The 24,042-nt window shown below is 45.9% G+C and overlaps 2 protein-coding genes across 3 annotated transcripts; one reads left to right on the top strand and one right to left on the bottom strand.

Moving 5' to 3' along the window:
• Nucleotides 1–106: 106 nt before the first annotated feature.
• On the top strand, nucleotides 107–14,076 carry LOC130371858 (myosin light chain kinase, smooth muscle-like). The gene is made up of 15 exons (XM_056577718.1): nucleotides 107–229; nucleotides 275–368; nucleotides 3,251–3,376; nucleotides 3,697–3,827; nucleotides 4,256–4,412; nucleotides 4,942–5,253; nucleotides 5,340–5,433; nucleotides 5,910–6,113; nucleotides 7,212–7,429; nucleotides 8,883–9,006; nucleotides 9,445–9,597; nucleotides 10,883–11,009; nucleotides 11,383–11,464; nucleotides 12,776–12,916; nucleotides 13,634–14,076. Exons 1-15 carry the CDS (start codon nucleotides 107–109, stop codon nucleotides 13,840–13,842), a joined length of 2,295 nt encoding a protein of 764 aa, XP_056433693.1. The 3' UTR covers nucleotides 13,843–14,076.
• Nucleotides 13,500–23,644, bottom strand: coasy (CoA synthase). 2 transcript variants are annotated; one of them, XM_056577029.1, is made up of 10 exons: nucleotides 23,537–23,644; nucleotides 20,026–20,784; nucleotides 19,014–19,228; nucleotides 17,947–18,078; nucleotides 17,584–17,773; nucleotides 17,110–17,174; nucleotides 16,930–17,014; nucleotides 16,610–16,707; nucleotides 15,787–15,933; nucleotides 13,500–14,950 (listed from the first exon to the last, which is right to left on the bottom strand). In XM_056577029.1, the coding sequence occupies exons 1-10, from the start codon at nucleotides 23,571–23,573 to the stop codon at nucleotides 14,879–14,881; spliced, it is 1,800 nt and encodes a 599-aa protein (XP_056433004.1). In that variant the 5' UTR covers nucleotides 23,574–23,644; the 3' UTR covers nucleotides 13,500–14,878. The 2 variants fall into 2 exon arrangements, with proteins under 2 accessions (XP_056433004.1, XP_056433005.1); XM_056577030.1 differs by lacking the exon at nucleotides 23,537–23,644 and adding an exon at nucleotides 22,875–23,204.
• Between the last annotated feature and the right edge of the window lie 398 nt (nucleotides 23,645–24,042).

Genomic DNA, 24,042 nt, shown 5'->3' with positions numbered 1-24,042 from the left:
GCAGATGAGTGGGAGAGAGGTCCAGTGCAGACAGAGAGAGAGAGACGCACGCTCTGGAGCAAGTAGAGTCCCTGGTTCGTCCCGCTGGGTCGCCCCAAGCTCAGCTATGAACGGGGGTCCGAGAGATGAGGAGGAGGAGGAGGAGAAGAGGGAGGAAAAGGGTAGGAAGACCTACATCTCCACGTTCCGGCTAAACATCCAGCCCAGTGCGGGGCCGCGGGGCAAGGACGTGTGTGAGGTGGAGGAGATGGAGAAGGTTGAGGAGGTGGAGGAGGTGGAGGAGGTGGTGGAAGAGGGGCGGCAGAAGGGGGATTGCAGAGAGTCCCCGGCCCTTCAGCATGGACCAACAGAGGAGTCGCCCTCAGCAGGTACACACACACACACACACACACACACACACACACACACACACACACACACACACACACACACACACACACACACACACACACACACACACACACACACACACAACTTGTTTGGTGAGTATTATTTTGGTTTAAAAGCTGTTTAATTAAAAACACACTAGACCCATCTCACCAAAGCTTGACTTACAAAACCGAAGTATTACGGAATAGCATTGCACAGTACACATAGACATCATAGACATAGACATTCAAGTGCCTCATCAAGTGTCCCACAATCCTTCTATTCTGCCAAAGAATATGTACAAAGAAACAACATTGAATCAAGAGCCAATGCTATCATAGATAAGCCCCTATGGAATCCTCCCCCTCTTACATTGACATGGTTTAAGAAGCAACCTATAAGACGCAGATGATCTGGTCGACTCGTAATACGGAAGGAAAGCCTCTCCTTCTATTTGACTAGCGAGAAAGGTTAACATTCAGAGAGGAGGAAAGCTCACTAAACGGGATTTAAGTTAAACAATTCTAGCATTTAAACTGTTTTGATAACACCTCAGGAAAAGTCTGCGATACAAGAAGGTAGAGAGTGGACCTGTTCCCGGTGGGCGTGTTAGATGGTTGAATTTGAATTCCTTTACATAACAGAAGGCAGGGCAGGGATAGACCAGGAGCATCCTGAACGGGAGACACTGGATGTTAATCTCCTCTGATCTCACCCTGGATGCGGGGGAGGAACCTGATGAAGCTCTTTCTGGCTCCCGTTCCCCCAGGCCAGTCTCCAACTGAAGAAAATTTTTGGGGTGTAACTGTCACACACACACACACACACACACCATGTTTTGTTATTGTAGTTGTTGCAGCTATGCTGCCAGGCTTTGGGACAATTACTCAGGCCCACACACACACACACACACACACACACACACACACACACACACACACACACACACACACACACACACACACACACACACACACACACACACACACACACACACACACACACACACATCCGCCCACGCACATGGGCACACACACTTGCAAAACAGAAACATACTAATGCATGCACACACCCACCATTAACATTCCAGCATTTACAGGAGATCAATGTTTGTGTCGACTCTGTCGACACAAACATTAAAGCACATAGAGTGACTTCTACATTTCGAACACACATGTGTGCGAAATGTAGAAGTCACTCTATGTATATAAGATAAGATAGTCCTTTATTAATCCCCCTTTGTAGAAATATATATATAACATGTCTGTTATATACATGGCATCAATGTCTATTAGATCATTATGTAGGGTCAGGATAAGTGGCTGGTTTGTTTGTCTTCCATTTGAAAAGTCCTCTGTTCAAACACCTGTCAGCCTCCTTGAACAAGATGATTAACCCTGTGTCTGTATTCACTGTCTAACCCCTACCTGGTCCTTAATGACCTGTCTCTGTATTCACTGTCTAACCCCTACCTGGTCCTTAATGACCTGTCTCTGTATTCACTGTCTAACCCCTACCTGGTCCTTAATGACCTGTCTCTGTATTCACTGTCTAACCCCTACCTGCTCCTTAATGACCTGTCTCTGTATTCACTGTCTAACCCCTACCTGCTCCTTAATGACCTGTCTCTGTATTCACTGTCTAACCCCTACCTGCTCCTTAATGACCTGTCTCTGTGTTCACTCTTTTCCTTTTGTTTGATTGTCTGTACTGTCCGTATGTATTCCTTTCTTATTTAAAGAGTCTTTGAGTACGGCACTTAGAAAAGAGCTATAAAAAACTGATCAATTATTATTATTATTATTATTATTATTATTATTATCAATCAGTTAAAATAGGATCCTCCAGTTTACTCCATCTGTATTTGTCCCCATCATGCTTCTTACTTCATATGGAACACAAGGTAACATGTGTTCCATATGAAGCTGTTATCTCTACCGCTGGACAGGCAGTAAGGCAGTAAGCCAGGGCTTCAGACCACATCACCGGCTCTACATTCAGGTCTCTAGTCAAGCAGAAAACAATCCAGTTGTTTTTTTTAACCCCGGTACAAAAATAAGCTAACCTCTTTGGTTATTATCGAGCACCTATTTACGATGTATGCATTCATGTTAAGCAGACGTGACATGAAAGTCATTAAAGAGCTATCATTTGAGTGTAACTTGTTAGACCTGATACATGTAGTTATTGAGTTCAATACTCTTTGGGGATATCGGTTTCAGGTATGCCTGCCTCTGTATGAGACAGTTTCTCATTTCTGACCCATCAGAGCATCGGTTCCCTGATGAGGTTGTGGAATTCACCCTGCCTTGTGGAATTCAGAAGTCTGTGTAATGCAATGCCTCTCAAGGGCAGAGAGAAGTAGGGAGGAAGTGATTAGGGGTTTATTTTTTTAATTTTTTTATTTACTGCATTCTACGGCTATCTCTCTTTACAAGTTCCAAATCTCCCCTACTTCTGATTTAAGGTGCAGGTAGAGGGTTAGGGTTATCTTGCAAAATGTTGCCTACAGGGAGACTGGAGATTGGGATTTGAAGAACCTTCCAGCAGGGGTCAAACATCCTTATCCTGCTCCTTGAGTCTCAAATGCCTTTATTCTTAATGCAGATATATCATTGTTTAAACACAAAACCTACACTTGTTTGTAATGTACACACTGTGGTTGAGCTTATTTTATTGTATTATTAAAACCATACTATAAACTATATATCTCTCTATATATATGTTATTTCTCTAACGAAAGGTCCTTTGTTTGGGTTTTAATCAAATCTTCAAACGTTGTTTTGGACAGAAGAATTTAGAAAACAAAGAAAACAAATCTCTTCTCTTTGTCAATCAGTGTTGTTGCAACCCTCTGCAATTTCCTTCCCGACGGTAACAGGAAGACGAAAGAGTTCCACTGTACCATGGAAACCCAGGGCGACACTGAAGGAGGTGGGGCGCCGAGACACCTGGAGCTCTGACACTAAACCCACAAGCCCTTCTCCGGCAAAGGTTGATAAGAAAGGTAAATTCATTAGCATTTCCCAAAGTTATTTTATTCGGAAATAAGCCCTTAAAGTAAAAATTAAAGGTCAGCTTAAGCTTGATTTTTTTTTTTTTTTCATTGAATTGTGTTTTGCATCTTCTGGTTGTTTTTTGTATCTCCTGGTTGTTTTTTGTATCTCCTGGTTGTGTTTTGTATCTCCTGGTTGTGTTTTGTATCTCCTGGTTGTGTTTTGTATTTTCTGGTTGTGTTTTGTATCTTCTGGTTGTGGTTGTGGTGTTCCGTATGCTGGTTTGTGTATCCTCACGTCCAGATGTGTCTGTGGTTCTCTGCGTCCCCAGGAGTGGTGGTGGAGTTTGGGGCCTGTGAGGAGCAGCTGGAGGTCCAGCGTGGAGCACAGACCAGACTCCACTGTTCCTTCAGCAGCAGCTCTCTGCCTGTGGCCTGCTGCTGGATCCACAACAGAGAGAAGGTGGAGTGTGTGTGGAGGAGGACATGTGTTTGCGTGTGTTGACCGCTTATGGGGTTGCTTGTCTTGGCGTGACTTGTACTCCCACTTGACTTTTGATTCAAAACAGACGGCGTATTCTGCAGGGAATGTACACAAGGTACAATTTGAGGATTCAAACTAAGAAAGCCTGCATTTCTGAGAATTAAGCCCCCTCTCCTCCTCACCCATCCTTTCCCTTCTCATTCCAATACCTCTCCACAAAACTTTTCCACGAGACTGCTCTACGCAGCTGCAGATTCTGAGCAATTAGGTTCCATCAGCAAATAGGGTAGAGATGTTAAGGTCAGTGGTAGAAATGGTTGGGCGAGGTGCGTACTGTGTAGGTAAAGTCAGAGTTTGACAAGTGGGGGAGAGCAATGCATCATGGGTATATGTTCCCTGCCCTCCAGGAAGTTGTCGACGGACCTCAGACCCGCGTCAGCAGCAGCCAATCAGAAAGCACGCTGCTAATCAGCCACACAATGCCCCGCCACAGGGGAACGTACACGCTGGTTGTACGACACCGCCACGGCCTTCAGCACCACAGCATCTACCTCAGTGTCATTGGTGAGAGGGCGAAGGGGGCGGGGCTTGTGAAGCATGTCAATTAAATGGGGTTTTGCTCATGGTCATGTGGAACACATTACAAATGATTGTTCATCATTTGGCTTCTTTTTTTGAGAGACAATTTTGGATTGTGTCACTCGAATGGGGTTTTTGCTAATGATAATAATGATCTGATTATCCTTTTTTTTTCATTTTTAACATGTTCTGCTGTATAATTTTTGTACAACTAATTTTGCTGCAATCGTTGTTGTTGTTGTATCTCAGGGCCTTCAAGAGGCACTGAACAATGATTTCAGTTTGTTATAATGTTGAAGCTCAGCTGTTAGGGGACAGCTATTTGGCCTTTCTCCGATTCTGTGCTCGATTCCTTTCCCAACTAAAACAGGTTATGGGAGCCAAGTGAAACAGAGAGGGCTGGGAATAGATCCTTGAGGGTTCGGTTTCATGTCAAATCGTGGGAGGATGTCCCAACACTGCTATAGTCTTCCAGGGGCCCTCCAGGTGACCTCCCGGTGTGTGTTGTCCACAGAGGCTCCCCAAGCGCCTGGCTCCCCCCCCGTGGTGTCCCAGCTGTCCACCCACTCCCTGGTGCTGTCCTGGGGCGGCCCCAATTACGACGGGGGCTCCGCCATCCTGGGCTACGTGGTGGAGAAGAGGGCGGTGGGCCCGGGCCAAGCAGGGGACTGGAGTGTGGTGGCCAACCGATGCATGAGCACCTCCCTGCGGGTACGATCGGGACTGGAGCCCCAGGTTCCCTACCGGTTCCGCGTCAGGGCCTACAACTTTTCGGGTGCCAGTGAACCGAGTGAGGAGTCGGAGCTGGTCAAACTGGAGACAGCGGGTTTGTTCACTACTATTGCTCTGTGATTATTGGCATCGTCCTGGTGAAATGTACGCTTTCCAACTCCCTGTTGTGCTGTGTTTCAGGGGGAAAGGAGGAGGAGCCGACGTACGTCACGGTGACCGTAGACACCAAGAATACAGTCAGCGACCACTATACCGTGGGCAAGAAACTGGGCGTGTACGTATGGGACTTATGATTGGGTTTCATTGTAAATGTATTGAAGCTGTTTCAGAAAAACCAAACAAACTTCTTAAAGGCATAGCTTAACTCAAAATACTATCCGTATCTGCATGTTAGATCAAATTGGATCAAATTGTATAAATATTTATTGATTGATTGATTGAATTATTGATTTATTTATTGTGGGCTTTTGTACTTATGGATAGAGCAGTGAAGTGGGTTGAAAGAGGGAGGGATGGACATGTAGTGTAGGGCGGAGGCCCCGGGCAGGTGGCACTCGAACGTTGAACGCTGCAGGGCGTATGTCCTACATGGGCCTTATTTACCAAGGGGCCATCTTGGTTCCATTCAGTTCCCCCACCCTGCTAGCGTTTGGAGCCAAGATGGCCGCTAGCTGACCACGGCCCGCGGTGGGTGCCTGAGTGTACTGAGCCATGAGCCCCTCCACTTATATTCTCCTGAACGTTCCCCAGGGGGCGGTTCGGCCAGGTGCTCCTGCTCCACCACAAGCAGTCCGGAGAGGTCTACGCCGGCAAGTTCTACCGCGGCCACACGGCCAAGGAGCGGGCGGCGGCGCGCAGGGAGATGGACATCATGAACCTGCTGCACCACCCCAAGCTGGTCCAGTACCTCGCCGCGTACGACACCGCCTCGGAGGTCGTCATGGTGATGGAGTAGTGAGTACCCCGGCCTGGAGGGGAGGGTGTGGCCTGTGGGTGTAACGGCAGCGGAATCAGTGGATGCATTTGAAAGGGATGCCTTCCTGTTCTGTGTGTCTTCTATAATCTTCAACTTAGTATTCTACACCGTTAGATCACTATTCAATTAATTAAAGTGTAATTTTGAAAAAAACAGAAAACAAAAACATCTATCAGTCTCCGGTAACCAGTTGAAGGACATATTTTTAATTAATGGAAGGAACTCATTTAATTTTACTCCGAACTCTGATTTTGTGAGGGTGAGGATAGTCTACCACCGCGGTGCATATGGATGTGTGGAGCTCCGTCTGGAGCGGTTAATGTGTTGACTCCGTCCAGGAGGGTTAAGCTTCTTGGGCGTGTGGCCCCATCAGGATAACTCCTCCCTTTCCTTCCTAGAACTCCAAGCATTTTCTCAGCATTTGTGTTAATCCCACAGTGTTCTAATTATACATTAACGCCACGTCCGAGGGGCTAACCACCCCACCCCCCCCCCTCCCTCCCCAGACGCAGACAACAACATGAACTGCGTCCCAGATGGAGGTCCACACATCCACATGCACCAATGTGAAGTAGAGTTCAAAATAGAGAACATCCACAAACTGATCGGCAGAGGTTTTACACCAGTTTTTTCTAAATGATGCTGTTATTTTTGTACAAGTGACAAAATAGCACAGATTGCTATGTTTAAGATCATAGAAACCACATTTTACACACTTTTTTTAGACATTTTTTTCACATGATTTGGGTTCACTGGCATTTAATAAAGTATATGAAGAGAGTTAAAAAAGAAAATATATCCTATATAAGGTAGGCTCTATCTATGCGTATTTTACACAAATGCTAAAGGCGGTCAGAATAATTCCTTACTATGTTACAACCTTTTTCATTAATCCTTTTCCATTTCAAATTATTGATATTTTGTGTTTCACACTTGCTACACTTCCACACAGTGAAAGTGTAGCAATGGTCCGATCATCACAGGTTTGTGTGTGGCGTACCTTTCACCGGTCGTGGCTTGGCCAAGGTACAACAAACGCCCTTCAGTCAAATCAAACAAGACCTCCCTCCCCCCAGCATCACAGGCGGCGAGCTGTTTGAGCGCATCGTGCACGAGAGCTTCGAGCACACGGAGCCCACCAGCGTGCGCTACATGAAGCAGATCCTGGAGGGCATGCAGTACGTGCACAAGCAGAACATCGTGCACCTGGACCTCAAGCCCGAGAACATCGTGTGCGTCGACTCCACCGACATCCAGGTCAAGATCATCGACTTCGGCCTGGCCAGCAAGCTGGGTGAGTCCACCTGACTGGCTGCTGACTGGCTGCTGACTGGCGGCTGACTGGCTGCTGACTGGATGCCGACTGGCTGCTGACTGGTGGCGAAAGGGGACTTTGTAGGGCAGGCCAGGTCGTTTTCAAGGTACTCTGGAGGAGAGCAGTGTATAGTTCCACAATGGTGTACAGACCACTAGGGTATAGGGTACTGACTAGTACTACTTTGGTATTGGGTAAAAAATGTACAACTAGAGTAGGGTACAGGCCTGGGGTTGAGGGGCCCGGACTAGTGCCAATCGGGTATAGGGTTCACACTGTAAAGGGGCAGTGTAAAGGGGCGCAGACCTGTTCCACTAGAGCATAGTTGAGCACCAAGGTTCTTCACATCCTTGCCACTAGACTGCTCATGCCCTCAGGCTTGTGGGGGGTGGAGGATCGTGACCAACCCATAATAAGATGGTCAAGTAGGGGTGTATGGTATAAACGGTGTAGAAAGTACACCGGTATGGATTTTGACGTTACCGTGAGACCTGTGTGACTGGTGGACAGTGTTGTGTGTAACACGTTACAAAGAAATTAACAAATACAGTAACGTAACTACTTTTTCATGTAAAAAGTTAATTTACGCGCAATTACTGAAAATATGGTCACAAAACTTTTTCAATTCCGCACAACGTTACTTTTCAGCGCCTTCTTGCCTTCTTGCGCCTGCGTGCTTGTGCAATAGTCCCTTCACAAGCTCTCATTCCACACCGTACGAGAAAGACGCTCAAAAGCCAGTCCTAACGACAAAAAAAGGCCAGTGGTGGAACGAGATGACAAATGTCGTCACAGTTTACCTGTGCAAGGACATGGTCCCGTTTCAAAATGTCTATAGAAAGGGCTTTAAAGAGATGGTCAAAACCCTCGATCCCAGGTACGCGTTACATGCCCACAAACACACATTTTTTTCTATGCAGTTTTGCTGCCTAACCAGCATTTTACCCCCCTCAGAAGCATTTGTATCGAATTAAGAAGATCAAATTAACATACTGTGATATAATACCGTTACCGTCTATGCCTCAAATCATACCATGATATACATTTTAGTTCACACCGTACAGCCCTATTGTCAAGCTTGTCATGATGAGGATGTTCCCGTTTGAAGACTAATGTTGCAAACGGTTGTGCTGGTACAGCCACTTAACATCCTTTAACCCACATAAATCTGACCTAGATCCCTTTACTGTGTTGATGTGTTCATTGTGAAGGGTAAGATGATCAGTTAGTAGTGAGTGTTAGGTTCTTCAACCTTCTTGCCTAGCTTTATCAGATGGGGATGGTTTGAGTGATGGTGTTGGTGATGATGATGTACTTGATGTGGTTCAACCTCCTTGTCTTCGTCTTCCAGAGGCTGGTGATGCTGTTGGTTGTGCTGATAGTGATGGTGATGTTCTTGATGTTGTTCAACCTACTTGTCTCCGTCTACCAGAGCCCGATAAAGTGCTGAAGGTGATGCACGGCACCCCAGAGTTCATGGCCCCCGAGGTGGTCAACTACGAGCCGGTGGGCCTTGAGACTGACATGTGGAGCATCGGAGTCATCTGTTACATCCTGTAAGTCCCCAGGGCTTTAGCCGGTTGCCTGCTTCATGTGGAAATATCTTGTTTAGGGTTAGGGTTAATAATGTCAAACTTTTATATATATATTTTTTGTTTTGCTGTATATATATTTTTTTTTACAATTCACTTGTTTTATCCCCTACTTTCCATAAAACATATCCTACCGAACCGAAAACATCAAAACCCTGATATGAACCGAACCGTGAATTTTGGGAACCGTTCAAACCCAACTATTAGAGCTGTGGGCGGCAAAGGACTTCTTTGGCCCCGGCTAGCTAAACCGTTTCACCCGCATCATTTCTAGCCAATCACTCCCAGCAAGGAGTGAATCGCTGTCCAACGTTGTGATAAGTGACCAGTAACACCGCTGCTCTACAGGAGTGGGTGAGTGTTCCCAGTCCTGTTCACACTGGTCTGTCTTTGTGCCGGCAGGCTGAGCGGGGAGAGCCCCTTCCAGGGAGACAACGTCACGGAGACCCAGGCTCTGGTGACGGCGGCCCGCTACGAGTTTGACGAGGAGAGCTTCGAGGACATCTCGGACGAGGCCAGAGGCTTCATCAGCTCCCTGCTGCAAAAGGACCTGAGGTTGGTTTGAGGCGACGCATTAAGAAAACAAATGCAAATAGACTAAACACACGCACATGAAGAAAACATCCTCATTCATTTTAAAACAAGTGCGCAGCTTAAAGACACGGGAGCAATTCCATCCACAGAAGTCATGTCAGGAACACGCTGCGTTTACAATAGGGTTTAATATTTTTCCCGAAAATTAGATGAATCAGATCCAGGGAAAAGGCAACCCATTTCGTGAAATAGCAGTGTTGTTTTTTTTACCCGAATGTATCATTCAAATGTGTTCCCAAATCCAAAACGGACATTTTTTATATTAGGCCTATTTGTATCATTAATAGGGCAAAAGGACACAGTTTATGTCCATCACCTCAGTTTGCAATGATCAATTCTGCTGCATGACATCTGCTGCAGCGCTAATCATGAAATGCCAGGTGGATTGCCTGCGACTTGTCCTGTTAACTCCATTATACAAACTAACAAAATCGGTCAAAGTAAACCATTGAATGATTCCTAAACCATTCCGTTAAACTAAATCCATTCTGTGGCTGTTGAGATTTGTAAGCGGCTGCAAACGGGATTAATCACTACAAGTTATCAGCGTTTTTCACCGTGTGTGTCGCTCCTTTCCCAGGGCTTGATTTTCGCCACAATCAACGTTACCTTATGACAACAATAGACGCGCAATCATTGCAGATTTTATTTTATCTTCCGTTTCCCGTCATAATCTTTCCTGGGAATCTGGAAATAGTCCCATAGTTTACACCAAACGGCAACGGTGTTCCCACGGTTTGTGTCTCATTACATAATTGAAGTCGGTGATCTGTCAATTGGGGTGGTAATGAGCTAAATTGTATTTATCATTTTAATTGCAGGAAGCACTTCCGTTGGGGTAATTACTGCGCAGCTCTTTTATGTGCTGTGTCTGTATTGTGTTGTGAGACGCGTGGAATTTGGAGCGCATTTTTGAAAAAGCTGTGCATGTTTTCTGAGTTTGCTTGTGTTTTGTCTATTTGCGTGGGTTTTCTTAAGCGGCAGTGTGCTGAGCTCTCAGGGCCACAGTGTTTTTTTAACATACGGAATACAAGACTGAATGGTTTGAATGGAATTTGGTTCTTATTTAGTTCTCAGTGTTGGAGTGCGTTAGGCAGGAGTGTGTTTAGTGAAGCTTGTCCAATCCTGTCCTGTAGTCGGCCCCCATACTATCTACCCATATTACCTAGGGATAATGCTCTCAATGAGACAGAAATGCAATGTTGATTGACATAAGAGTGTTTGTCTTCCCCCCCTCCCCCTCTAGGAACAGGCTGTCATGTGACCAGGCGTTGGCCCACCCCTGGATGGCGTACTACTCCCGCCCCCCCAACAGAAACCGGACTCTGAGCAAGAAGAAGATGAAAACCTTCCTGGCGCGCCGCAAGTGGAAGGTAAACACACCTCACCCGATTCATGGACACGTGTAGTGGCCCGACTACTGCACTTAACAAAGCACAGTGGTGTAGGCCAATCCTACTCATACTACTTATCACGAGAACCTGGGACTGGGTGCTTCAAGTGTGTGTGTGTGAGAGAGAGAGAGAGAGAGAGAGAGAGAGAGAGAGAGAGAGAGAGAGAGAGAGAGAGAGAGAGAGAGAGAGAGAGAGAGAGAGAGAGAGAGAGAGAGAGAGAGAGAGAGAGAGAGAGAGAGAGAGAGAGAGAGAGAGAGAGAGAGAGAGAGAGAGAGAGAGAGAGAGAGAGAGAGAGAGAGAGATCTCTTCATAAACTGATTCCTGTGTGTTTGTGTTCATGTGTGTGTGGTAGAAAACAGCCTGGGCTGTAAAGGCCCTCAACCGGATGGCGGCCCTGTCCTTCCGACCCGACTTCCCTGCAGAGCCCAGCGAGGGTAAGGCAATAAGCATCTCTGCTCTCTGATTCCTTCTGCTCAGGTTCGCCAACGTTGTGTACCCGGCCTGAGTGAGACTTTGACGCCATGGACATCAAAATCCAAGCTGCCCGCCACGCACTTAATCACATGCACATAGTATTTGGATTAAATTGACCACCAAGGATTTAAAAAGTATGCAGCTTCCATACACATGTGAGGTGAGCTGGAGCTTAGTTCTAAGATTTAAGGATATAGCCCAACTACGCCAACACCAGGACTGCTTTCACCCAGGGAAACAAGCACAAATTCATAATATCAGACACTACGTTAACCCAATAATGGGCACACGGGTTCATTCACTGAGGGTCAAAGACGCGTTCCCGTCTGAACTTTTCCCGCTGTCCAATCTACACGGAGATAAGCATCGTGCAGCAATCAGGAAGTAATTTACCATTACCATACCATTTCCGGCATGCTATCGTCTAGAGTCGAATTTGTTTGCTTGGTTTAATAATGAGAACTAAACCCTGAATGGGTAGCGTGAGGCTGCAGATGAAAGCATGTCGCATGCCAGCAGAGTGAGAGTTGGCCAACCTGACCAGCATGTTGTGCAGTAATCATTACTCTTTTCCTCTGGTTACGGATGGTGTTTCCTTGGGTATTGCACTCGGGTACAATTTATTCAGTACCTCCTCACGGTATGACTGGGGGGTTGTAATACAGTAACTGTGATACTATATTTCAAAGTAACATTTAGTTGTACATCTCACTTAACTACTTCAAAGGTTGTTAAGTTGTTAACACCTTGATGGGTATTTTCACAGATGATGAAATCCCTGTTTTTCTAATTTATAGGTGTTTTGTTATTGTATTTCTATGGCTCTATTATAAATGAGGATCAGTTAACAATTAACCTGCCTGATTAAAGATTGGTTAAGCAAAGAAGTAGTAGTCAGCCAGTCCCTCTTTGGGCTTGCGCACAAAATGTCTGGTCAGAGTCGGTTAACGATAAAGTATAAAGCAGGCTTCAGTGGTGGCGTTTTAGTTCAGGTCAACCATAAAGTATAAAGCAGGCTTCAGTAGTGGGGTTTTAGTTCAGGTCAACCATAAAGTATAAAGCAGGCTTCAGTAGTGACGTTTTAGTTCAGGTCAACTATAAAGTATAAAGCAGCCTTCAGTAGTGGTGTTTTATGTCAGGTCAACCATAAAGTATAAAGCAGGCTACAGTAGTGGTGTTTTAGGTCAGGTCAACCATAAATTATGAAGCAGGCTGCAGCAGGGCTGTTTGACATCAGGTCCGCTCTAACGTGTTGCTTGGTGCTCCTCCAGAGCTGGCGTGGGGCGGCGAGGCGGAGCAGGCCATCCAGAGGCTTGACGAGCAGCTCCATAAGGAGCCCCGCTTCAAGCTGACCCTGAGGGACGCCGTGCCGGCGGAGGGGGGGACCGCCCGGCTCAGCTGCGTGGTCGACGGTACGACACACCGACATCACCGTGCCTTCTTCATCTTCTCTTTTGGTTCTGTGTTATATAAGTGCAAGCCCATGCACTAATTCCCCCTGGCTACGGAGAACATTTCTTTTATTTGTCCGGTCAACCATTTTGAGAACGAGTGCGCCCTGCCTTCATCACCATGGTGACAAGAGCCTGGAGCTCTACATGCTCTCTGGGGCCCACCGGGACAACAACAACAGAGCGGGAGAGAGAAACATCATTTCTGCTGCCATTTTTCGCTTGTGAGCAGCTTTGATGGAATTAATGTAATGCAGTCATTACTAGAGCAGATTTGACAATGTTTAATATTTAATATAGATATTATGTTGATTATTGCTGCTCAACAAAGTTTAGACCAGAAATAGAGTAGGCCTCAGCTTCTAGGGCCACCGCAATAATGATGCTAAATGATAGTAGTATAATATGAGTTCCTATAGGCCTTAACAATAATAATAATGCACACAACAGCTGAGGTATGCGTTAGCACTTTACACTTTTCTTAGGGCTCACAATGGAACAGTGTTGTCTTTAAAAGAAAATGTATATCTGCAACTATTATTCCTACTTATACGGTATGTTATTTTGTCTTTCACTAATTGTCCTTAATGTTATTCCTGTCTAAAGGCTGAGTCAATGCTACTTTGTGTTTAAAAGGTGCTATAGAAAAACTAAAACTCATTCCTTGTAAATATACAGGTTACCCTCAACCTGCCATAGAGTGGCTCCTGAACAACGAGCGGTTGGTAGAAACATCGAGGACGACTGCAGAGCAAAGCGAGGAGGGGAGCTGCTCGCTAGTCCTTACCGGTCTGCAACAGTCGGACTCTGGGATTTACTCCTGCAGAGCCACCAACGACCTCGGGGAGGCGCTGTGCTCGGCAAAACTGAGAGTCGTTCTAGAATAGTTCTAATTTGACCAGAGCTGGACATGGATTTGTATGAAACTCGTCTAGGACTTAAAATTCAACACCACCAGCCACTTCAAGCAAACAAATGGACAGTGTTTGGATGGAATGCATTCACCAGGTCAAGAACAATTTCATTTTTATCTTCTTTGTTGCCTTAAAAACTCCCTACAGGAATTTACAAGTCTAACATATGAGCTATAATGTATAGCTATAACTACTTTTTTTTTTTTTTTTTACAAAATACACATACCTTTAACCAAAAATAGTTTTTTTTTATAAACTGCTGCCTGTTGCTAGACATTGTGAAGTAAGTAAGTAGTAAGGTGAAGTAAATGTTTTGGTTTCTGCTGTTGTTCCAAGCCATGCTAATAAACACGTTGGCCTCCGTATACAGTTGAGGAATTTGACAGGTGATCGATCAGAGGAAGATGAATCTCTCGTCTGACTATAGAGATATATTAAACTGGGCAACCCTCTGTTGAGTGCAATACAATGAAAAATGATGACAACAAGTCGACCCATTCTCCGTTTAATAATTTTTAGGGTAATTTATCGTTACATTATGCTGTAACATTACTACAATCTTAATATATATATATATATTTACTTCTTTAATTTTATTAATTACAGAATTCATTTTAGTAAAAAGTGTCAGCAGTTGTTCCAAATCTAATCTTTGGGTTAGGATCTACTAAATGTGATAAAATGTTCAGTTGACTCAGGTTAATATCCACAGGGTGATCTCTGAGCCTTCTGACCACCAACGGCCGCAGTACCTCTTCATCGCCAAAGCAACTCCAACAGTTCCACATCCCCAGTTTAACATTCCTCACCATCGGCCTTGTCGTTTTGAAGAAAAAAAAACGTTCCATTAAAAACCTGTCGATTCACATGTCATGCACACCCTGCCTTGGTCACGTGACCACTGAGGGCCTGCTGTGATTGGTAGGTTGACTCAGATGTGTGCTCTATAAAAAGGCAGAACTCCCTCATGTTGAACGGTGCAGCGCTGAGCTTCCCCCAGTCTTAGTCTTCAGTGCGGGTCCTGGTGAGCAGCCCGTCTCTGGACGATTCTCTCCTGGAGCAGGTTCCAGGCCTTGAGAACCTTGGAACGACAGCGTTTCAAGGTTACTAAATGTCATGTGTCAGAAATCACACATGGTGGATGTGTTTTAATGTAGGCTGTCAAAATGGCCGTGAAATTGACTTAGAATATGTGCCTATATAAATAGTACATGTATTGTGGGAACCAGGCTGGTCAGAGACTTAAGCACCCGGGACAGCGACAGACGCTGGGGGAGGTCATTAACGATCAGGTCAGCTCCACACTGCTGCTGTTTGGGCATTCAGCCTCACCTGCAACCACTCCCTAATAAAGCCTCTCCCGTCATAAACAGACAGCCTCTCATCAACCAGGAACCGAGAGGCTGCCAGTCGGGGGGGGGGAGGGGGGAAGAGTGGAAAACAGCCCCACCAAATATGTGTTGGATGTCTTGTTTAAACTATTGAAAAAAAGAGGAATTATAAGAAGGACTTGAATGCTCTGGAATCCCTAAATGGACACTGGTTAAAGGACTAGGGGATACTTTGGTTAATTCCCTGTTCCCCTGCCTCTAGCCGCGCTGTGTGTCCCCAGGCCCAGAGAGACTAACCTCCTACCAGACACTGCCCCGACCCATGAAGAACTCTAGTTATTCTTGTCCTCAACATTCCCCCATACCCCTCCTTCAATGTATGAAACTCCTTTGTAAACTACTTTTTACTTTTACTTTATTTACTACTAAAATAAATATTTCTATACAGGTGCTGCCCCTTCTTATGGCCACGAAACTACATTAAACGCAGAATCCAGAACAGACCTTAAAAGGTACCGGTGTGTGCGAGCATGCGTGCGTGCATGGATGGATGCGTTCCTCTATGTAAGCAGTGGCTGTGTCTGACCTGTCTCTGTGTGACCGCTGGCTCCCACAGCGTGCTCAGCACCACGTTGGCCCGCTCCACCTGCTGCCCGGTCGGGTGCTGGCTCCGGAGGCGGCGCAGGGCGTCCTCCCGGCTCACCCCGTCCCGCTCCGTGATCCTGGACACGGCCTGGGGGGAACATTGATCCGGTATGGGTCTGATCTGATGCACCCACGTGGAGAACCTCACCGGGAACTTTGTCGGAAATGTTGAACTCGGACATCGAGCCTATTTACTTGTGCTGCGGGGATTTGTGGCGCATTGATCGACAACGGTGTAAAGGCAGAAGGTATCCCGTAATTGACCCAATCGGAATCAAGGACTCAACATTACTGGTGTAATCTCCATTTAACATATCACATTTGACCTATAGCACTAATTTAGCAGACGTAATTATCCAAAGCGACTGAGTGAGTTCCGATATATGCCTACAGGAAGACATTGGGGTTCTTACCCTATAAACTCTGTCTCAGAATCGAGCACCTTACGCTATCACAACACTTCCCTGGTCCTGTGATACACTTCTGACAGGCTATCGGTGCCCTGCTGGTCAGAATACCATCGTCTCTCTGAGGTTAGAGGGTTCAACTTGCCACCGTCTGAGGTCAAGCTGTAGCATCTTCGGGCAAGAACCTTGATGACTTGCTCCTAAACCTTCACTGTAAACCCTCCCCTAAATAACACGTTCAATAATGACACAAATGACTGGCTAGTGCCAAAAACAGCCTTCAGAAGCTAACTTGGTAAGGTGGTTGGGGTGGGTGCATGTGTATATGGACCAATGAGCTGGGAGGTTCTGTCTCACCTCCTCCTCCGGCAGCAGGGTGACCCAGACCTCATGGACCATGTCTGTCCAGCCCGCCTCCAGCAGAACCGCTGCGTCCATCACACACACCTCTTTACCTGGAGGGACACGTCACATGACCATCAGCACAGCTGTGTCACAAAACGGGCCGCAATATCAAAAGCCATTGACAGTGACCAAGGACTTTCCTCTTTTTAACGATCCGCCATTTCTTAAATCATGCACGTTAACAAGTAACAGGAGGATACTGGTTACAAACTAAAGTTCCCTTGCAGGAGATTCATTACAAGCTGGTGTGTTATCTAAGTACACTACAGTACCTTGATCCCTTGCCTGCTGAATCTGCTCCTTAATCAGAAGGGCGATCTCAGGCCACACTATGTCCGTCAGCGCCTTTAACCGCTCCTGTGGAGAAGAGGGAACATCAATGGAGTAAAATACATAGTGGCATGGCACACAGGCAAACAGACACACAGAGACAGACACAAACACACACAGACCTTGCTCCCGAACACCTTCCTTCCAAGTTCCCGCCGGTTGATGGACTTGTCCTCGTTAAGAAGATCTAAAATGAACAACAAAAAGGGAGAGCTTTCTAAAAATGAATTGCACACAAACACCAACCTTTACAAATACGTGCATCAAAAACACTTTTTTATAGGGTTAGAGCTATTATTTGAATGTCATTTGTTAGTGAGAAGATCTGTTTCTGATTGACTTCGTCTTCCTCTACGTGAGCCAATATTGATTTTAGAAGTGCTGCAGCACTAAATGTTATAAACATAAGGAGTGAGGGAATAGAGAGAGAAGGGACTCTTTGTGGTGGTTTAGTTTCCGAATTTCACTCTTCCTTTGCTCCCTTTACGCCTCTGGGATCATACCTACAGCCCCTTTAATCTGTATATAATGTAACTAAAAACAGTAATAATACCCCTGCCATGTCATTTGTCTTTCACCTAAACCACTGTACCCACCAGAGCCAAACTCCTGCAGCACGCGGTGGTAGCCCGCCGACCCCGTCTGGTACACGAGGTGGCCCAGCCCGTCGCAGTCGATGCGGGCCGCACCCAGCGCCTCCAGCCGACCGGCGATGGAGCTCTTCCCACTGCCACTGCACCCCGTGAGACCAATCACGAAGGGGAGAGCGGGGAGGTGGGAGGCGTCCTGAAAGGCAACCAATCACAGGTCAGATGAGGGGAATATCTGCGTCGACCAAATTGGAAAGCATTTGGGATTAGTATCAATAATCCAAAAAGAGGATGGAAGTGATGATAAAAGGATGAACTACTGCCCAGTCCACAGGGGGGGTTTGGGGGGCTAGGGGGGGCTCCGCTGACCTTGGGCGGGGCAAGCAGCGTGCCGAGGAGGCGGGAGCGCAGGCTGGAGGAGCTGATCTTCTCCTCCTCCGTCTCCGTGTGGTGGGCGTCCTTCAGCAGCTGGATCTCATGCAGGACCAGGCCTGGGAGACCCTGAGGACCACAGCCGAGACCCCCGTTACACCTGGCACAGAGCGCCTGGGCTTGATGTACACCTGGACGTTTGTTTGTTTCAGCAATAATCTATTTATATCCAATTAACCGAAACCCGTGTTAAGGCCAGGCGTAACGGGGGGCCCAAGAGGCACTCATGAATACCAAGTGCCCGATTTGTTCTCGCTGTATTTATATATCGGGCGTCGTGACTTGAGGTCTTGAAAACCTGTTGTTGAGAAAATATTTGAAGTTGTTTAATACTGCAAATATCTATTTGACTTGCTGATCTCCCGTCCAGTAATGCTTTCACAAACTGCAAATTGCTTCAAACTGCAGACATTTTTACATGCTAAATTGCGGTTTAAACGGGCAGTCATACTATTAGCATAACACATTATAAACTCATAATAACAGTCACATGATTACAGCTATTATAAAATCAATAAAACTACCAACATATGCAGCCCTTTGAAACAGTCGGGCGTGCCATCTTTTGCTCTATTCAGGGCAACAATAGACCACACGTAGGAGCAGACAGATTATAAGAACACAAAACACAACCACCTCAACGGAACAGGTTAGCCGATACCCTAAACAGTCATATCTGGGGACCATCTGGAATGTATGCAACCAAACCTGTAGCCGTCCAAGAAAATAAGCCCTACTTGTTCCTCCATATATCCTACTTGTGCTGCAAGTCACTTTAGATTAAAGTTTTTGCTTAAATTACTTGAGAATTGAATGACCTGCATCTGAAATCCTTGGATAAGAGTTTTTGCTAAACGGCTAAATAATCAAAAACAAAGAAAACAGGGATATTCCATCGATAGCCAATGGTTCTTCTGACAAATGTACTGTATTGTAAGTCTCTTTGGATAAAAGCGTTCTGAATACATGAAGATAAAACTAATCGGACTGGAGGAAGGACGTACGTTCTCCAGGCGTTTGGCGTTCACGGCCTCGCCTCCCCGCCGAGTCTCCTCGCTGACCACGATGCACTGCAGCTGGCGGTCGACCACAGAGACGCCGAAGGGGTCGTCCAGGGCCACGATCTCCACCTGCAGGGAGGGCCGTACGTCCCGCAGGAACTCCGTCAGCCGCTCCACCCGCACCGGGTAGGGCTCGATCAGCTCCTTGAGCACCTTCCCTACGCAGCACACACACACATTACACCACTGAGAAGGGGTCATGGTACAGTGAACATCAACAGTTTCACTACCTTTATTCTTATTCATTTATTGTTTTGTAGTATTTTGGGCCATTTGTGTGCTTTGGCAATGTCACTATAACTTTTCCAAAAACCTTTCCACATAGATAACATCGCAACAAACAGGTGGCTCTCAAAACACTCAATCTGTGTCCTTTTATGTACAAGGGAACGGGTAGGAGACGTATCTTCCCAGCTAGTCCACTGCTCTGGTACATAACAGGAGCAGACCCATAATGGGTGTTGTAAGCGACACTTTAGTTTGTGTTAAGACAATGCCTCTGTAGTAAAGGGTCTCTTTCTCTCTGTCAACATTGCATTTGGCTACACTTTGATGATTTGACTGCATTTACATAGAGCTTTACTATAGACAACAGCTCCACTTCTTCTGTTGTTTTCCAGCTGACTGTAATGGAGTGCAGAATTGGTATGAAGTATGAATATATAATGTGAATACAATCTCCTGCAGCATACTTTAATAAACTACGGGCTCATTGAAAGGAAACAGAGAATATTAAAACATAATATCTTATCAAGCAGAATATATCATTCCTAACAGGCCTAAAAGTTATACGTTGAGTGTCTCTGTTCCGTTTTAGGATTTAGTTTGAATCCATTTAACGTCTCTTTAAAGGCTATTATATCCGTTTTTGTTGATTCCAGTTTCAGTTAACGACAATTGCATTGGATCGAAACACAGTGTTTCGATCCAGTGTTTCGATGTATCGATTATTTACTTTTCAGCATCTCCTGGTCACACACGCCGATCACGAAGCGCCGCTTGGCCAGCATGCAGGAGATGTTGAGCAGCGTCTTGTGGGCGCTGTGGAGCCGGTCGAAGGTGCCGCCGACCACCACGTCGTTGTACGTCTCCAGGGGCTCCGCCCCCCTGCTGGGGCCCCCCCGGCCCTCCTCCTCCTCCTCCTCCTCTTCCTCTGCGGCCTGCAGCTCCTCCAGCTGGGGCTGCAGCAGCACTGAGGCCAGCGCGGGGCTGCACACGTAGCAGTGGCCCGCGTAGCGCTGGAGACACTGGCCCACCCGGGACGACTGCTCCGCGTCCTGCAGCGGGTAGTCGGTCAGCACCACCTCCGGGGCGTGGGAGAGGAGCTGGGGCGCGGGGAACGGGCCGACGATCCCGCCGGGCGCTTGGACGTCCGGCGCCTGGGCGGCCCGGACGTTGGTGAGCAACACGCGCACGTCCAGGTGTCCGCAGACGTCGGCCGCGTTGCTGTAGAGGCGGGAGATGGCCTTGGACAGGTCGGGGACGGGCGGGATGAAGACGGGCCGGGGCTGGTTCCCTCCGCCGCCGCAGGCCGACAGGTTGAGGCCCGGGTGGAGGTGGACGTACAGCGTGTGTTTGACCACGCGCGCCGCCGAGCTCAGCACCGGCGTGATGCGCAGCGGCAGCGTGTGGAGCGGCGCCGTGAGCACCAGGACGCCCGTGCTGAACATGGACATGTCGCCGGCACTGCCGTCGCGAGTCTGGCGGCAAACACCTGTCAGCGGCGGGGCGGAGGAGCGACGGTGTCATGTTTCAGAAACAATGGTTAAGGTGGGTGAGGTTATCGTACAGTCGACGGTTTGAACAAGAGTGTTGACAACCAGTCTTTTTTCAATTTTAAAAGTAGACAAACTTGTTTGGCAGAGATTTTCACGTAATAAACAGTTGAGGAACCTAGAACGATGCTACAAGAAAAGCCCAGCACGAGGCAACCTCATTTTAAACCCCTTTCATTGATATATTTTTGTAATTTTTAAAAAGCATTTCATTGCCTTTTTCCTGTCGCTAAAGCCTACAGGCAGCATTCTCGACAGCTGCGTTAACCTATTGCTCCAGTAGTCCCAGTGTCCCCATCACCTCTGCCATCTTTCTTCTTAAAAATCTGCTATAGAAAGTCTTATAAAATAATATGCCATAGAAAGTCCATAAAAATCTACTACTGTTCCCCCTAAGCACTTGTCCTAATGGGATGAGTGGAGCAAGAATCCATTAAACATATTGGTTTTGGTTATTGGCATATATTGGTGTTAACATTCCTCAAGATTGGCTGTTGTATTGTTGCTCCAGGGCCCCAATGATAGTCAACAGAATACAAGTTCCTTGGTCCCATACTAGTCCCTTTTAAAACAGTAATACGCTAGAATGCACAATTGACTTGTTACCCACTTTCTGTTCATGTCATGGGGCAATGTTTTACTCAGCATTTGACTTCAAACATGGTCAGTCTCTCGTCAATGATAATTATTGTCAAGGTGTATGGACATTGATTAACAGGTAGTTATGAATCGTTTTTGTAGGACAAACCCAGGGGACAACTCCTCAATGAAAACAGGCCCATTTTCGGGCCAATGCATGTGCAGGAACATTGAAAATCAAGGGTAACATAGTGGAAAGATTGCAAGCTATTTAGGTTTGGTGTTATTCACATTAGATTGTAGAATTTAAGTAGAATTCAAGCTTTAGTATAACAGTAAAATGTGTGAGAACCTGTAGCTTCAGATTAAGCTAAAGTTAGCTAGTTAGTGTGAAATATATATTATTTTTGTTGAATGGCATTAAGAATGGAAAGGCAAGTTTATTGATGTATGCACCATTCAAGCACATTCAAAGTGCTTGAATGGTGGTCATTATGTGGAAATCCCTATGCCAGCTTCCCTACCAAAAACATAAAGAGCATCTATAATGTCACCAGCCAAGGTCCCCATCACCCTCCATGATAGTTGAAAATAAACATTTTAATAATGTTGAATACGTTTTAAAATACATTTTAAATCAAATCTGCATTCCTCTTTCATTAAATGTGGTGTTATTGTTATTGCTCTTATACTCGACATGTTATAACAGCGAGTGAAATAGGCTACTACCAAATCAACGTTTCAGTTTCGAACAATTGTATTTATTTATTACAAGTCTGAGTTTACTTACGAGTAAACATAATTAAAAGATCTTCCAAGGAGAAGTCAGTCAGTCAGACAGTTTGTGTGTGCGCGTGCGTGTGCGTGTGTGTCTTTTCAAAATAGCTCAAAATGGGCTTTGGAAGGGAAAACAGATTATACTTTAGTAGCCTACCCTGACCCTAGATCCATGCAGACCGACAGCAAATCTTCACGAAACAGTTCTGAATACAATTGAAAAACGTTATTATAATATCACTGCATAATAAGTGTTATATTATTATCTTTGGCTCACATATGGACTTAATGTAGCTCTGCATGAAACGATTTTGTATTGCCTGTCAGTTGGGGCAAAAGCAGTCTGACAAGTCCGATTTTGGATTCATAAAATCACAGTAGGACTGCTGGATCCGAGAGGAGCTCTCTATCTATATAAATTTACTGTGGCATAGGTGACTCCCATCTATCTCTCACACACACACACACACACACACACACACACACACACACACACACACACACACACACACACACACACACACACACACACACACACACACACACACACACACACACACACACACACACACAACATCCAAATGAGTAGTTGGCTAGCCAACTAAGAATCAATGCGACTGCCTCGCAAAACAACCACGTAACACTTTTACGATGTATTTCTTAGTGGTTTTACCGTAATGTGAGACGACGTGGTTCAGCAGTGTTTTTGCAGTCAGCCCCAGCAACTGGCAGCTTTGGCGAAGGTCAATCGCAGTACTTGCAGTAATCGCACATAGCGAACCATAACCATGTCGGGCCTACTACCCTACCCTAGAGGAGACGGCCTGTTTGGGTTCATGTGATGAAGTATACACTGTAAACTACGTACGGCAGGTTGCAGCGAATAGGGTTCTGATACACACTACACACGATTGGCTAATGGTTAAGAAACCGTTTCGTGAACAAATGGGAACTGTAGTCCAAATCCTGTTCGCTTCTGGTATAAAAACAGAGGAAAGAACACGATGTAGGACTACAGCACAGAGAGAGCAGCGTCCTCATACGCTGCGTTCTAGTCGATGCTGGGACAAAACGAGTTCCGATGAATTGAAGAGTTGTCCAACTTCCAGAGCTCCGGTTGTCCTTGTTAATAATAATTATAGAAGCATTTGTTGAGATTAAACCCCAAACCCCGATGGGTAATCATGCGATGCGTTTTTGAGATAATCAAGAATTCGAAGTTACCTGAGACCAAAGACCTCTAAACATGGCGCGTTATGACGTGAACCTCACAATCCCTATATTCTAAATAATATATAAATATAGATATTTCTATAATCTCAAACGTGCACTCACCTGCGGCTTCCCCTATATTCTCCATGTTTCCAAACATAATGCAGCCTTTATTTTATGGATTCAGCAATGAGCCAACGTGCATCGTTGTCGATTTCGGAAGTAGGAAACCTGAGAGGTAAACTCCCGAGTTTTTTTGAACGCGGCAGTATTGTGACACACCCATGCTCTGAAAATTATTCTCGTCTGTTTATGTTTCAATGAGATATCGCAACATAATTTATTTATTTTGCATTGTGTATCGTTGAGAAAATTGATAGCGTGTCTGTAATAGCGGCTTATCAAAATCACACCTGGTGGTAAAAAAAGGGAGCATTTAACATAGGTAAAGCTACTTTCTGACAACTAATGTAATTAATATGCTGAAGTGGCCTGAAATCGCCAGACCGCAAATTTGTCTGGAACCTCAGTTAATTATTTGATTTCAAAGAGCTAAATTAAACGGCCGCAAATGCATCTGGATACATGTTGGTTAGACCAAGAACCAATCAGAGCAATGACACTCCCTC

This window comes from Gadus chalcogrammus, chromosome 18, assembly GCF_026213295.1.
Source record: "Gadus chalcogrammus isolate NIFS_2021 chromosome 18, NIFS_Gcha_1.0, whole genome shotgun sequence".
NCBI lineage: Eukaryota > Metazoa > Chordata > Actinopteri > Gadiformes > Gadidae > Gadus > Gadus chalcogrammus.
This window is presented reverse-complemented; position numbering and strand designations above follow the sequence as displayed.

Coding starts and splice junctions, on each gene's coding strand:
- coasy (XM_056577029.1), bottom strand. CDS start 23,573: ATGTTTGGAAACATGGAGAATATAGGGGAAGCCGCAG. Junction 16,708..16,929: donor TCAGCAGGCAAGGGATCAAG/GTACTGTAGTGT, acceptor GTGTCCCTCCAG/GTAAAGAGGTGTGTGTGATG. Junction 15,934..16,609: donor CCCTGCTGCCGGAGGAGGAG/GTGAGACAGAAC, acceptor TGTTCCCCCCAG/GCCGTGTCCAGGATCACGGA.
- LOC130371858 (XM_056577718.1), top strand. CDS start 107: ATGAACGGGGGTCCGAGAGATGAGGAGGAGGAGGAGGAGAAGAGGGAG. Junction 369..3,250: donor AGAGGAGTCGCCCTCAGCAG/GTACACACACAC, acceptor CGACGGTAACAG/GAAGACGAAAGAGTTCCACT. Junction 5,254..5,339: donor GGTCAAACTGGAGACAGCGG/GTTTGTTCACTA, acceptor GCTGTGTTTCAG/GGGGAAAGGAGGAGGAGCCG.